Source organism: Apteryx mantelli, chromosome 7, assembly GCF_036417845.1.
Source record: "Apteryx mantelli isolate bAptMan1 chromosome 7, bAptMan1.hap1, whole genome shotgun sequence".
Taxonomy (NCBI): Eukaryota; Metazoa; Chordata; class Aves; order Apterygiformes; family Apterygidae; genus Apteryx; species Apteryx mantelli.
This window is the reverse complement of record NC_089984.1, coordinates 21,767,003-21,782,854: the sequence shown is the minus strand read 5'-3', so window position 1 is coordinate 21,782,854 and position 15,852 is coordinate 21,767,003. Positions and strand designations below refer to the sequence as shown.

The 15,852-nt window shown below is 46.2% G+C and overlaps 1 protein-coding gene across 2 annotated transcripts in view; it reads left to right on the top strand.

The window, feature by feature from the left end:
• The first annotated feature begins 8,638 nt into the window (after nt 1–8,638).
• TLL2 (tolloid like 2) overlaps nt 8,639–15,852 on the top strand; it is a 41,834-nt gene continuing 34,620 nt past the window's right edge. The window contains exons 1-2 of one of the 2 annotated variants that reach the window (XM_067299957.1): nt 8,639–8,770; nt 14,374–14,498. In XM_067299957.1, the coding sequence (XP_067156058.1) occupies nt 8,688–8,770; nt 14,374–14,498 (208 nt within the window). In that variant the 5' untranslated portion in view covers nt 8,639–8,687. Of the gene's footprint in view, nt 8,784–14,373; nt 14,499–15,852 lie in introns of both variants that reach the window. The other variant, XM_067299958.1, reaches the window with a different exon arrangement.

Sequence of the window (15,852 nt, the reverse complement as noted above, 5' to 3'; positions counted from 1 at the left end):
TTTTAGGGGAAACTAAAGTTGAAGATGGTGGTGGGAGGAGAAAGATTAGAAAATATCTTGTGAACAGAAGAAGCTAATTTGAAAATCAAGAAAGAAGATGCACAATCCAGGGGCTTTCCAATGCTCTGAAAACTGCTTTGATTGAAACACTTATCCATGAGTTATCTGTGAGCATAAAATGGATCTCATTCCTCCTCCTGTATTACTTGGTTATAATTGTCTTTCACCTACTGCTCGTGGGAGGGTTGTCTGTGAGCCTCACGGTTGTAGGTATCAGGGTGGACATAACTGTACTTATAGAATCAGATTTTAATCTCTCATTATGTAAGAGAGGGAGATACCATTCTGGCTCCTGCAGTACAGGCAAGTTTGCAAGGCTGAGATTTCCCTTTATAGTGAGCCGAACTATTCTGAAGTTGTCTGAAGTAGAAGTGTAAAGCACCCTACAGCTTGTTAGTCTTTGTTTTATATCACTTTCTGGTACTGGGTGACATTTTAAATCTTTTTTTGTGGCAGTATGGGCCTAATACTGAGGGAAGATCCTATTTTATGTCATACCTCAGTGAAGCTAAAATCAAGTAGTAGGCTACAGCCAAGTATCATGGTACCTTAAAATCTTTTGGGTAAGAGACCAGTGAGGCTTTATAGGGGTTACCAACAGGAGTCTCTCTCCATTCCCCAGTGATGTGACCATTCTGGGGAGCTAGGATGTCTCCCTGAGAGTTTTCATCTTACAGTAGAGGGTGTTGGGTGTACTGGGCCTCCTCAGCCCCCTTTGTGTGCAGGATGTCCTAACCTGGTGGAGTTGCTTTTTGCAGCCCCTGCACCCCGCTGCCAGGAAAGCTCCGCTATAGCACTCGGGTGGGAAGAGGAAGCAGCAGTGCTGTCTGGAGGAAAGCAAGGAGTTAGGCACTGGACTGGTACCAAGATACCATGGTACTGCTGTAGTTTCAGTGTTAAATAACTGCGATATCAAGCAGCCAAATCACCCTCCCCTTTTGGGTTGGTGTCTTGCCCATAACTGGAACATCATGAGTCACATTTTCCCTGGTGGAAATAGGAAAGCCAGGCAGGGAGAAGTCCTGAGCGGGACCAGTCAGTTTTCTTTTGGTGCCTGAGCTGGAGGGAGCCACCTCCCAGGCCAAGGTTGGGACCTCTCTGTGCCTGGCAGTGCTGTACCAAGAGGGAGGGGCAGCTGGCACTGGATGAAGCACAAGAAATACCCAGGAGCTAACACTGTACAGTTCTTCCTGCTCTGATAGCCAGCGGGCATTAGCAGCGCAGAGAGGGACTTTTATTTTCAGATGAAGCTGAATTCAGGCCAGATGGATATGACTTGATAGAGTATCTTGATCTGAATGTAGATGATTCTTTGTCTTGACAGTGTGCCTTTTTTAACTTGAGATTTAATAGTGGTACTTATAATTGCTACCACCCTCCTTGTATAGCTCCTATCCTCGGTAAATATCAGTGGAACTAGCCTTCTCTTGAAGAGACTTTCTGCTTATTCAGTATATGGGGGAACTAAAGCCCAGGGCAGTAATGCAGGTTGTGAGGTGCCACCGTAGGCTAGGAACAGATCCAGGAAAAGCCCAGTTTTATCAGGCTCTCAGTCCCTGCTCTCTGTGCAAAGGGAGCAGGCAGTTTCTGTGGCCAGCAGTCCCACAAACAGCATCATTGACAGCCACTGTCCTTCCTGTAATAGAGCTCTGCCAGCCTACTCACCAGGAGTTTCTGCTCTTCTTCCTTTGCAGGAGGTCTGGGAGAGCAGTCTCTTGTGCCAAGTGAGAACACCACTTCCATGGATCGTAGTAGCAAAGCAGTTAAAAAGGGTAATGTGGTACCCCACCCAGACCTTTGGGTATCTTTTATTTATTCTTTTATGCCTTGTAAAAGAATGTTTTGTCCTGTGTATCCGTGTGTGTGTGTGTGTGTCTCCATGCCTAGGAGACCAGCCTTGCCCTGACATCTGCATTTGTTGCCCTTGGTGGACTCTCTGCAAGGATATGTTTGCCTTGTATAGTTTACTTGTAGGTGTCACTGGGACAGCAACAGCATTTTGCCCTAAAGCAGAGAGTATAATGCTAGCTGGCCCCTTCCTGCTGGAGATGTTACAGCTGAGCCAGTTTAAGGTTCTGTTCCCCTGAAGCAGGGCTATCACCCATGCTGAGTTCAGCAGTTGGTTCCTCCTACCCATGTAGGTAAGGTACTGCTTATAGGATCCATCCAGGCCTACAATCGTATGGGCATTTTCACAGGATTTCCCTGCTCTGTGCAAGGCATTTGCAGCCCCTGTGTGCAGGAGGGACTGTTGTTTCTCCTTTACGGATGGAGTTGCTGAGGCAGAGAGACCACATAGCACATCAGGCTATGGGGGGGGACATTTGTACTTGTGACTGCCTGGTTCATAGCCCAGTGCTGTGTTCCCTCATCGGAGCTGCCCATATCTTCTGAACTGCTCCGCTACCTCAGACCTGCTAGCAGTGGGCAGGAGAGGTTGAGGATGATGCTCCTGTTTGCAAAACTGTGTTGGTGCCTCTCTCTGCCTGCTTCCCCTTAGAGATGGGCTGGTGCTGCTGTCTGGGGTAAAGCTGAGCTATCTCTGCTGGCCAGATGAGTCTGGGAGACCCCTGAGTGAGTTTCAGAGAGTGGCAGGGACTGTTACGCAGCATGTCCCAGATCTAGGATGCTGCCTGGGCTGTGGACAGTGTAAGGAGTGTCCCACTCACGGCTGGTGTGTGGAAACCTCCCAGGTTGGTGCTCCTCAGCACAGAAGAAGGGGGGTTCTAGAAAGGATCACGATTGTTCCAGGCTTAGCACTAGTACTAGTCAGTGTGTGAGGGAGGTTAAGTGAAGTCTTTTTTTAAAACATTCCATCCAGATTTTTTGTATCCCCTGGTTATGTTGCTTCTGCTACCTGCTTTCCCTTAGTTTCGCTGCTGTTTGGAAGGAAGCGTCAGGCCTCTCTGAGGGCCTGCTGCAAATGTAAGTTGTCAAGGCAGAAAATCTTAGCATGGAGGGGCCAAGAGATGTTCTGGGACTATTGCCAAGAACTTGCCCGAGAAGGTGTGTTGGCAGTGAGGAATGGAAGTGTTCATGGAGCAGAAGTGTGGGTCTGGGATCCCCTGTGCAGAGCTACTACTGCACCAGGTGCTGGAGCAGAAGAGCACGGGTCAGAGGAATCCTCATTCAGCTTTGCTGGCAGGAGTTGTCTGTCTGTAAATTCAGAGTTTTTTTAGCAGCCCCAGGAGTAGAGTGTGGAGGCAGATATCCATAAGGCTGCTTCTCTCTCAAAAGTCTCTCCCTTCTTCCAGCTGTGGCCATTCTAATGCTCCAGTGGTACCTTTGTGGGATGGAAGTATGCAAAGAGGGTGAGGGTAGTTCATATTTCATTGTGGGAACCCCCCAACATTAGGGCATTTGACTGCAGGATCTGGCAGCTGATTTGGGGATGAGGCAGCTTCTGAAATGCCTGGCACACCTGGCTTTGCTGGGGAGCTGCTCAGGACAAAATGGAACAAAAGGCAAATTCCAGGCTTTGTCCTGCAGCTGGGCCTGCAGCTCAGAGCAGGGCCTCCAGCTGGAAGGGCTGGATCTGATGAAGCAGGAGAGAAGGTTTAAAGTTCATTCCTTCCATCCCTCTATAGGCTGTCTTAATTTCCTTCCCATTGTTTTGGTCCCCTCAGCCTTGACAATAGTGGTTTGCTTGCCTGTGCTTCCGCTGGAGGGATGAATGGGAGAGGAGGCTCTCAGCAGCACCTCTGATCTCAAGAGGAAGGGCTCAGTGAGGCTTGCATTTTTTTCATAACTGAGCTTTAAATGTCCAGCCCATGCCCCTGACTTGGGAAGCAAAGCTGTAACCAGCCTTACTCTGATTTCCATATGAATCGCAACACTGCAAATAGAGCTTAGAGGCCTCATCTTGGAGTTTCAGAGAGGCCTGCCGGCACTGAGGAGCCACTGCCAGCAGTGTTACCTCTTGATGTGAGAAGGGAGTTCCCTTATGTGCATCCCTTCAGGCTCTGCTCTCTACCAGTGTAGTGAGTCCTGTACTCTGTTACTCCTTTGCCCAAGCCTAGCTAATGGCTTGGCTCTGCGATACAGGCAGCTTATGTGAGAACATAGGCCCACACAGCGCTTACACATACTAACAGAAAAAAACACAACTGGAATAAGACTGCCTTGAAGATTGGGGCTACAAATGACACAACAAATAGGAGGTGAACAGCCAGAAAACTCTGAATAGAGGAAATTTTCAACTGGGTCAGACCCATACCGCATTAAAAGTGCAATTCTTGTAGGCAAAACCAGTATCTAAGTGCAGCTGCAGCAGCACAGGTGCAGGGCAAGTTGTAGGGCCTGCCTGGGAGCCTGAACGAATCCTCAGGCAGGTTTCATGGCCAGCATGGAGCACCACACAGCTAGGGGTCCTCTGCTAATAGACCTTCAGCCTGTGGACAGGTGAGATAGGTCTATGTGGGCTGCAGGAGTCAATGTGAGCCTGCCCTTCCTTGGCAGGAGTGGCCTGGGTCAGAGTTGACAGTCTCCGGAAAAATATGACTGCCTATTTAGCAAGAAAGGGGGTACATGTTCTGTTTTTCCTTTTACATTTTTTGCTTCTTTTCATTAAAATAAAGAGATTCAGCATGGAGATTTGTGCTAAGTATGGCATGTCTCAGCTTTCCACCCTGAACCTCCCTCCTCCAGCAGAAGTTGTCTGATATGTAGATGTTTCCAAACCACCTGAGAGCTGACATGCGAAAACACTTATACATTATACTTCTCAGCCTTGAGTGTAGGTTTCAGTCTAAGGGGCCTGTCCTCTGCTTCCAAGGCTAGCTCAGATGAGTTATTCTTCCCCTTGTGAAGCTAGCCCTGGCAGGATAAAACTCTCTCTCCAGATCTAGATGAGCTGTGTGGGTTTAAAATACACATCACAGTGAAGTTTGGGGTTGTTCAACCTCCCATCTCCCATTCTCCTTGTTTAAATACTGTGTCCCTGTCTATAAAGTTGCTGTTTGAGACAGTGGGTGAATAGAGACAGAGGGGCTGTACCTCTCCACCTTGCTAGCAGAGAAGGTTTGGCACAGGGCAAAGGGAAAATTAAAGACAAGAAGGGCCAGGTTGCTACAGATTAACTGTCTGCAAGTCCCGAATAATCCACTTGTAGATCTGGCTGTGATTTCTGGTTCAGATTAACATCTTGCCTTGTTCTGTTTTGCTTTCTCCGAGGCTCCAGGTTATTACCCAAGGGCTGCACATGGAGCCAAAGAGGATTTAAACAGTGTTGCCACTCTGTCTTGCAGACGGCAGGCAGAATGCAACGCTTGTGAGGAGACCGAAGAAGAAGGAGTATAATGATGAGTCTGGAATGGATACACGCTCCTCTCCCAGAGTACGCAGGGCAACCACATCCAGGGCTGAGAGGATCTGGCCAGGGGGGGTCATCCCCTATGTGATCGGAGGAAATTTCACTGGTCAGTAGTGAAGACATTGCTCCCTGTTTGTTGCTTGGGGGAGTGTCTCAGAATGTGCGGGAGATCTCAGGAGCAGAGTTTTCCCACACGTGATTCAGATCTTTGGGAGCCTCTCTCCTGAGGTGGGATGGGCATATGGTTGCACAAGGAACTGTGCACTGTGGAAGCCGAAGCCTGAAGTGTGAGGAGAGATGGTGCTTCTCTTGAAGTTCAAGCAATATCATGTGGCTCTTGGTTGCTTCATGGATCAGCACCTGCAAGCTGACTCACACCTTGCATTTACAGAAAGGGATCCTCTCTGCTGCTAGAAGAACAGGAGCAGAAGTGTTCTGGGTTGCTTTCTGAATTACCATTCAGGGAACTTTCCCTGTGCTCTCTGCTTCCTGATCTGCTGTTTTTTGGGCACCAAACTTCAGAGTCTCCTCTGGGTGTGGGAAGGGAACAAATAGGGAGCTGGATCCCTTGGTGGGTGAGGAGCTCTTCAAAGCATCCTATATAGCATCTCTTGGGCAATGCCCAAACTAAAACATCTCTGGGGGGAGCGGATCTCTTGCAAGTCTCTCTTGCAGAGCAGACAGCCAACTTGCTCTGAGGCCACCTCTCTCTAGCTGAGTAGTTCCCCATGGGGTTGAGTCATGGCTGAGTCTTGGAGGAGAAATGTTCTGTGCTTGCTGGAGCTAGCTCCTTCCTGTTCCCTATCTCCCTCAGACAGCCACAATCTGTCACTTGGATCCAGCAAACCCTGTTCCCTGGGGTCTATGTTAGACTGTGATGTACTTTGTCCGAGCAACAAAAGGTAGTTTGGGAACCATTCCTCTGGAGTGTAGGTTTTCCTCCCTGGTCCTGCCTCCCATGCCAGTAATCCTCAAGACCTCTTTAACATGTTCACTCAGACCCTGTCTCATCCTGTCACCTGCGGTGCTGCCAGGAGCCTGTGAAGCCCCAGTGGAAGGGTCCATTCACCTCCTATGAACAGAGAGGCTCATGCAACCTTGCAGCATATTGAGCAGTCTGCCAGCCACAGCTGCCCTGGGCATTCGTCGGAGAACAGCCATCCCTATTCCTCACGGTCTGATGAGAGTCTCCTCTATATGATGTGTGCTCCACAGCCCTGCCTAGTCCAGACTACATAACATCATCCCTCCATTTGGGGTGACCATGTGAGAAGCAGCTCTTGCTATAGCGCAGTTTTTCTCTTGCATTCAGCTTGGTGTTTTACCCCAGCTTAATCCCATCCTGGAGCTCCTCTCTGTATTCCTTGTGCCTCACTGAAGTACTTCTGGCCTTTTCTCCCTCTCTAGTCCCTCTTCAGTGTGGCAGCTTGCTCTGCCGCCCTGTGTGTGTCACAGGGTATATTGGAAAGGCAGTACTGGAGGGAGTCTTTCTGGAGCCATGTACCACTCCGGGGCATCACTTTCCAGCTGTCTTTAGGGCTATTCTTACTGCAGAGTGAGCACTGCAGACAGCCGGCTCCCTGAGGAAGCAAAGTCCTATGGCCTGTCTTCTTTCTGGAGTGAGCCAGGAATAATCCCCTACTTTTCAGGTGTCTCTCTGTTCAGGCTCTGAACTGTCCCTTGGGTCAAGCACAGAGCAGCAGTGAATCTCTGCACCTTCTAACACTGCCCTGAGACCACTCTCTCTAGCTGCTGTGCAGTTTTTGCTTCTAATATCAAAGACAACTATCTGGCAACAGTTTTGCCTTAGCTTGGAGGAGCACATGTGTAGCACTAATGTGAGATTCCTGCTCCTTGAAAACTCTGTGGTCATGTTATGTTGTAGCATGAGAGCAAATGTGGCACAACACTGAGTAACTGGTGCACAGATCAGGGCACCCAGCAACTCTGCCAGAATGAACTCTGCCTGGTGGGGTGGTTTTTCTTATATGCAGAAGTTGTCTGTTTAAGTAGAGCAATTAATTCATCAAGTGTAAAGAGAGTAAAGCATGATACAGTAAATCAGTGCTGTAGTAGGAAGTAGGCCCCAGATTGTCTTCAGATACAGGGTCAATTGTTGGAGGGCTTGACTGTCCCCCTCTCCAGATGAAGCCCAATAGAGATCTTCCTGAAAGCCACGCCTTCCCTGTTTGCTCTTCTTGGGTTTCTTTTTCAGGAATCCAAAGAGCTATCTTTAAGCAAGCTATGAGGCACTGGGAGAAGCACACCTGTGTGACATTTGTGGAGAGAACTGATGAAGAGAGTTTCATTGTATTCACGTACAGAACATGTGGGTAAGTGATACACACACCCTCTGCAGCTAGCTGTGTTGCAGACATTCCTGTCATTGATAAATGGCATTGTAAATCTACCTCTGCTCAGAATAAGCTAATAGTCACATGGGAGATCTGTTGCTGAGACACCTCTGGTCACTTCCTGTAAGGATTGCCAGGATAATTTAGTATGAGCTCACAAGAGGATGCCAGGCCTTTCTGGGCTCTTTTGTAGGGATAACACTTAAGTGTATATATGCATTTTTTATATACACAAACTTATATATATTTTTATGCGTAGACACACACATACATGCACACACACACGTATACGTATATATACTGTATATAAACTTATATATGTGTATATATGTATAAATCCAAATGCATATATATATATATATATTTTTTAAAGAACATAAGGTATGTACTTTCTGACCTGTCCCAGACCCTTCCAGTTGCAATCCCCTGTCCCTGTGCCTCAGACTTATCCAATTTTCTGATGTGCTGCATGAGTTTTTTTTTTTTCAGATGCTGCTCGTATGTGGGTCGCCGAGGAGGGGGCCCTCAGGCCATATCCATTGGAAAGAACTGTGACAAGTTTGGTATTGTGGCTCATGAGCTGGGTCACGTGGTTGGTTTCTGGCATGAGCACACACGGCCTGACAGGGACCAGCATGTCACAATCATCAGAGAGAACATACAGCAAGGTAAAATAGCCCTTGAGCTTACTCCACCTGCTTTTGGGTGGGTGGAAATCTTCCTTGCGGTCTGTGATCTAATATGAAAAAGAAAAAATATTGCTAGTCCTTGCCTAAAGAAAGGGCCGAAATAGTTGGGTGAACAGAGATTTGGACGTGCAACTGGAATTGTTGGAAGGTAGGATCATGGCCCTTTCATACCATGTTTTGGGGGGGGGGGAGGGTTGACAGAGAGAGAGAGAGATTTGTTTTTTCTGTTTAATTGTGTCTTGCATCACAGGTCAGGAATACAACTTTTTAAAGATGGAAGCTGGGGAAGTGAATTCTCTGGGAGAGACCTATGACTTTGACAGCATCATGCACTATGCTAGGAACACGTTCTCAAGGTGAGAATGCCAGGTCACATCTCCTTAGAGCTACATTCAGCAGTTGTGGTTGGCTCCATATGGTACGTGGAACCTAAAAGGAGACCCATGGTCTATTGCAGAGGTATGTGGCAGTTGCATTGAGCTCTAATGCATTGCAGAGCCTGGAAAATATTTGCAAAAGCAAGATGAGTGAAGAGAAGTGTGATGGACTCCTGTTTTCCCCTCCACCGAGCATGGGGTGAATATACCTCAGGGACCTTCCAAAGCCATGTTAGCATGCTCTGCTCCTTCCCAGCCAGCATGTATGTATGTATGTATGTATCTGCCTACCTGCAAGGGGAGTAATACTAAGATAAGCTTTGAGTATCTTGGTTGTCCAGCTCATTCTTTGGAATCAAAATATTGCCTTCACAGTCCCCAGCCACTCTGCCAAGGAGACTTGAAACTCTAGATCATGATCTTAAGGATTCTTGCTTGTTGCTTTTTGGGTTTTTTTTGTTTGATTGTTTTTTTAATCATCTGTGCATGTGCTCTAAATTGCAGTCTCTGCAGCCTTGTGATTCTCTGTGGTTGGGTTCTTCATGGAGAAGTTTTCAGTCCTGTTGCTGTCCTAGTTAACTGGCTGATCTTTGTGTGGGCCATATGCCCTTGACTCCCATCTTAGCCCTCCAGCTGGAGCTCATTTTCTGAGCAGAGAGCTCTACTGGACAGGCACTTTTAGAGAGGTGAAATGGGCATAGTTATTTATGTTCCAGATTTGGGATGAGAGTTGCTGGATGACCAGCTCTGTCTTTCTGCATTATTTGAAAGTTCTTCTATAAATCCCACTACTGCTCCCTCCTAAGAGCTTTCATCACTACATACTGTAGGTATGCACGTTTTGAGGAACTTTGTTGCTAAAATTAAATATGTTTTGGGGGTTATTTTTATTTTCCTTCTCCCCAGTTGTGTGGGAGTGCAAAGCCTATTGTTTTTCTCTTTTGTTTCTGTTCACATCAACTAGGGGAAAATTATCAGGTTTATTGGAGTGCTGGTTGCCCTGGCAGAGAGAGGTGGTAGGGTGGGCAAGGTTGCTTTGCAGCCTTCAGAGATGTGTTTGGATCAGATACCCAAAGCAGAGAATTTTTCTTCCTTTGGGGCATCTGTTAGGTCCTTCCAGTATTGCTGGACTCTAATGGTTGGAATTGCTGTGCACAAAAGCAGGATTAAGTTATTACCTCCGTTTACATTGCAGATGCCTTTGAGTCTGTCTTGAAAACCAGGATTCTTCAGAGCACTGCTAGGCCAAAAAGGGATAAAAATGGCAAGAGTTTTTCTACATTTAAATCGGTGCTTAATAGGATTTTAAAATCTGTTTTCTTTAAGCCTTTTGTGTCTGTGACCCACCCTCACCCCAGCAGCAGTCTTTGTGCAGTAAATGAACTGAGCACTAAGTGCCTCTGTGGGTTGACTGTGCTCTCACTGTAAGTAAGCAGCACTGGGAACAGACTTACTTTATCAAGACGTGTCTTGGTCTGTTTCCCTAAGGGAATGAGACTTAGGTGACTGGTCTGCATGAATGTAAATTTGCGAATGTGTGCACACATCTTTCCCACCTTATGGAGTTTTGTACCTGCTGGCCAATTACAACCCAAACTGACAGAGACATAGAGCCCTTGAAGGTAATAAGTTCCTACGAGTTTCATGAAGATTAGTGGCCAGGTATGGGAGAGAGTTCCTGAGTGACCCTGCTAATGGAAAGGCTGCAGCAAGTGAGTTAATACATTCTCAGACTCCAGAAAGACCACACAGAAAAAGGATGGTATGAGCACCCCACCAGTGGAGATACAGTGTGTAGCTTGGGTAACATCAGAGAATCCAGCCATGAAATGAGATTCCTCAGGTAACTGGGCTTTGGGAGCTGCTTGCTATTCAGCACTAAGCCTGGCCAGCTGATTCTCTGCCAAGACTGGTATTGATGGGGCAGTGGTGGCAAAGTGGATCTTGCCTCTTGCCTGCAGGTTGGCACTCCAGGCATGGAGTGGTAAAGCACCATCCCCATCTGGAGACCGTGGCCTGCTTCAGTGGATTATCTGGCCCCTGCTTATGCTGTAGTGTTGGACCAGACCCAGTGGAGTGCCAGGACTGCATTGTTTTCAAGAATATGTGCTGGGGCTGGTGCACTGAACCTCTTCCAGGATACATAAGTGCCTCCTGCACCTCTGTCTCTCCTCTCCATTCTGATTTGGATTCCCTGATCTCATCCTGCCCATAGGTGTCATCTGGTGCTGTTCTGCATGACAGGAAAGTTGTCCCACTTCTCACTGGATGTGTCTTTGTCTTAGTTGTGGCCAGAGTGATTCCTGTTGTGGATTCTCTGCTATTTTTCATATCTTCATTTCAGATACCTCCCTGTATTTTTGAGCTTGTTCTAGCTAGTAGGTTTTCATGCAGCCACACCATTTGCATGGGTATCTGTGAAGTATGCACAAAGTTTCTGTGTCTGTTCTACTTGTCTGGCATTTGGTTTATTCCCTTCCAAAATGATGCACAGGTGTAATTTTTTAATAGACTATTTATTGTTTGAGCTTTGTATTCATATGACTGTGTTCCCTTGAGATCAGGGTGAACTCAAAGCTCCATCAGTCTGTGTCCCAGCCTTGGCTGACCACAGTCCAGATGGATCTAGCTGTTGAAAGGATATTGTCAGTGGATATCTCCCTCTTGCTCTGTGCACCTCTATATCTTTGCCAGATGAGTGAAAGATTTAACCCCTTGGGTTGGTGGCACACTAACCTCCCAGGAACTACAGGGTGTTACACAAAAAAGAGCAGATGGGTGTATAGCCTTGTTTACTACTTGCCTTGTTCATGCTAATAACTTTGCTTCCTCTGAATCCCTCTGGCTGCCTGGTTGTGAGTGAGGAAAGATGGAGAAATTATGAATCATCTGGCACAAGAGGCTCTAGAGCTGTGTTTGTGACTTGTTGTCTTCAAGCAGCTCCTATGTAGCACTCAGCACAACCTTGTTCCTTGTTACTCCTGGTGCATACTGATGATAGCAAATCATATGGTGTTTGCCATGGTCAAATACTGCTGCACACCCTAGGCCCTTTTTATTCTAAACTTTGTGCCCAGAACAGAAGGGGACAGTTTTTCAGAGACACATTGTGTCCTAGCAATGGCAATTGCTTCCACGGGTTCTTTTGAAAATTGTTTGAATTGGAAATGTTTGCAAAACACTTCACACATTCAGAGCACTGTGAAGATGCTAATGACTCCTGAGAGCATCTCTGCTCAAACTCAGTCATTGTTAGCTGGTGGCAACAGTGGGTTGTTGTGCTTGACCACTTACCACTGCATTGGGCAGGCAATGCATGCTCTGCCCATCCCTGGACAGCAGAAAAATAGAGCATCCAGGATTCTTGGGTTTTCTTCCTACTTCTGGGAGGAGAGGTTAGGTCTCTTGTTCAAGAACAGGTCTGGTGTTAGAGTGCCTGAGCTTCTCTGTTTAATGATGTCTGCTCGATGTTTATTAATTTGTGAGCTGAAGTATAGACGCTCACCAAACATGCATAACACATAACATCATCAGTGTTGCTTAGAGAATGGTGATTGGGTGGGCAGCATGATTCGTGTGGGACCTGTGATTTCAGCCAGGAAGACTCTCCTCCCTTCTCAGTTCCTTTACTTGTAAAATGAGAGAAACTATACTTAGCGCAATATGGAGCCTTCTTTAGCAAAGCTTGTGAAGGGAGTACACAATTCAATTAGTGGAAAAAGCGAGAACAGAAATCTCACTGCCCCAACCTTGGGCACATCCTTGTAGAAGAAAATATACTTAGCAGGTAATAAGGCAGCACAAAGTAATTCTGTGTTGTGGGTCATTTGCATTGTTTGGGCAATGCCTTAAATGTGTACTGTGTGGGGGAGGTTTGAGATTAGGAGTACATGGTTGTGAGGATTGGGTTGGTCAAAAGAATAAAGGGTTAGCATGTGCAAATGGTGGTTTCTCTATTAAATTTTGTCATTTGTCCCTGTTTGCTGAGCCTGGAGATCAGCAAAAAACATTTCACTGTCCACAGAAGTATCTCCCTGCCAAATGCAAAGTTATTCCTTGAATTCCCAAGGAGGCTTGAAAATTTACTGCCAGCAAAACGACCTGTTACTCTGTTCATGTTGTTTCTGGACATGGAGAATCTATTTTTGATCAAACCTCTTACATAAATTCAGCCCCAGGCATGCAGCTGGCATGGAGAATGCCAGCCTGAATTTGTCAATCAAGGTTTGATGGACTTACCTCAGAACTTGTAAGAATTGATTTTAGTGCTGATCAGGAATTTTCCACCCACCGAAATTGACCAAAATGTCTTCTCTGCAGGAGTTGATTCTAGGTTCTTAAACAGATTCTACTCCTCCTCCTCCATTTCTTCCTTTAATTTGAATATTTACAAGAGAATTTTTCCCACAAAATACATTTAATCAAATTATATTTTCTGTTCAAGAACACTGACTGCATCTCTGGCCAGCTCTGTTCCAAATACTCTGCTTACAGTATTTATTTAAAATTGAATGAAAGCAAAATCTCTCTCAGACTCCTTTCCAAGGCTCTTACACACCTGAGTAGCCCTATGAACAGAATTACTTGTATTCTTAATGTTTAACCCAGACTTAAAGACTCTTGTATCAGGTCTAGGCAGCACTGAAATTATTGCCTCTGCCCTGACTTTCCCTTCAGACTCTACACACAGCTGTATTGTTCCCTTCAAAAAGAAGAGTCTGCCTCACAGAGCTGATGCCCAAGTTTTAACCTCACAATTAGGATTTGCAGCATGATGTCAGTAAGACACTCTGGGATAGAGTGAAATGATTCCTATGGACTTGATAGCCTGGCTACAAGAGCACGGTTTTTGACAACCTGGAGTTCTGTTTTCTGATTCCTTCCTCCTACTTTAGCTCTGCAGTCTTAATGCTGCCTTTGGGTCTCTTTTGCATGCGAACTCTTGCACTTGGATGCACTGACTTTGCATTTTGCTGGAAGTGAGGCCTGAGCTTAAATCCTTTACTGGAGTGAGATCAGAAGTGCAGTAGAGAACTCCCGAGTATTAGGGACCACATGGAAGAAAAAGTAGCACAAGAAAGAGGCAGAGACAGACTGGAAAGTCATGCAGAACAAAGGTAGAGTGCTGGATCTTTTTCTCTTGTCTGTGGAAACTGCCAGCCCAACCTCATCTGCTGCTGAACAAACTCCCCTCCCCTCTGCTCATTTGGCCTAAGTGTCCAATCTGCACTCCTGCTGAGCCAGATGTGCCATGAACCTTCTGCAAGGATATATTTTTGCTTTTTCTGATTTATGGCAAGGAATGTGTCTATGCTGAAACAGAGACAGCAATCCTGATTGATAGATCCAAAGCAAAATTTACTGGCTTGGCAGATTTGCCTGTACATTTGGAAGCTATCTGCTATAGGGAGATGGGTACCTCAAGACATACAGTTATCACAGACTGCTTTACCCTTACGTGTTAGCATGGGATACATGATCAAGGGGATGGTGTGGGAGGCCCGTCTTTTACCAAGATGACTCTCTGTGCATCATGCCACTTTCCCTACTTCACTGCTCTTTTTCTCTGTTCTTCCCTTTAGAGGGGTTTTCCTCGACACCATCCTCCCCCGTCGTGATGATAACGGGGTCCGGCCAACTATTGGTCAGCGTATTCGCCTGAGTCAGGGAGACATCGCTCAGGCGAGGAAGTTGTACAAGTGCCCAGGTAAATATGGCTTGTGGAGATGATTCCAGCTTTATGCTAGGTGCATGGTTTATCTGGAAGGCACTGGAGTTCCAGAGCACCTTAACGATCCCTTTGATGAGATGACTCAGGAAATATAGACCATTAAATGCTTCAAGATGGAGCTGTGGGAGAACTGAACTTGCCTAACATGTGTCTCTTATTAGTACTTTGCCAGTATTCCTGTTTGTTTTAGGGTTTAAGTTATCTAGACTCTTGTGAAACCAAGTAAGAGGAGCTGGAGAGCAGGCTGAGGAGAGGGGTTAGGATATGACTTGTATTTTGTTGTTTTTGTATAAATACACTGTCCAAAATAGAACTAGGGGTGTAGGCTCTGTTTACAGAGCATAGAAATGACATACAAGACCATGGACAGGGTGGGGACGAGGAGTTAGCAAAGTGGCAGAAGGATGACAGTGGTGGGGGTCTTTGCACACCAGCCATCAAACTTCTCTTGAGTTATTTCTATAGACATTGTCCCAAGGGAGAGCCTTAGGGAGACCCATGGGGTGTCTCCATGAATGGTTCTGGTGTGCTGTGCTGAGGCTTGGGAGGGTAACATGGAATAAAGCTCAAAGATGGTGATTTGTAAAACAACCAGGAGCTGGAAGATGGTGCGTTGGGCTGTTCAGAGGAGGTTTGCATCACTCCTTTTGCTGCTAAAGGAGTGATAGATTGGAAAGAGCTTTGAAAGAGATCCCATCTACATATGTGTGACATACTAAAGACCGTTAGTCTGATTCCTGCCCTATCCAGAGTTTGCAAAGGTTCACAAAAAGAGCTTCAGGGTCACAGATATGATTGGGAAAAAAATAAATTTACCCATCAGAGCAAAAAGATCCCATTAAAATGGAGATATCAGGAAAAGTTTGTGCAATAGTTTTAGCTGACTAGATTAATAGGGAAAACCAGATTTCAGATAAGGAATCTACCAGATTTAAGGGGAGTTTGACTGTGAGGATGTAAAGAAAAACCTCAAGTGAAGACGGCACCCAGTCTGGGGACTGTGGCATGGACTGCAGCAACCAAGAAGGGAGATAGTAGGGAAGATGTGATGCTGGGAGGGAGAAAGTTTAACAAGCTTTGCTGCATTTCTGCTGGTAGTGAAACATCCATAGGAAGATACCAGAGAATGAGGGAGTTTCCCTGATTTTGCAGAATGACTTTGTAACATTAGTAATAGTGCAGAAAATAAAAAAAGGACTTGTGCAGTCATGGCCCAATGGTTTATCTAAATCAGTTGGTCTGGCCAGCATATTGGTCCAGTTAAGAGTGTCTTTGATTGATCTTAAACCTTTCCTGAATCAGCGTTTGCTAAACAGGACAAAGGCCCAAT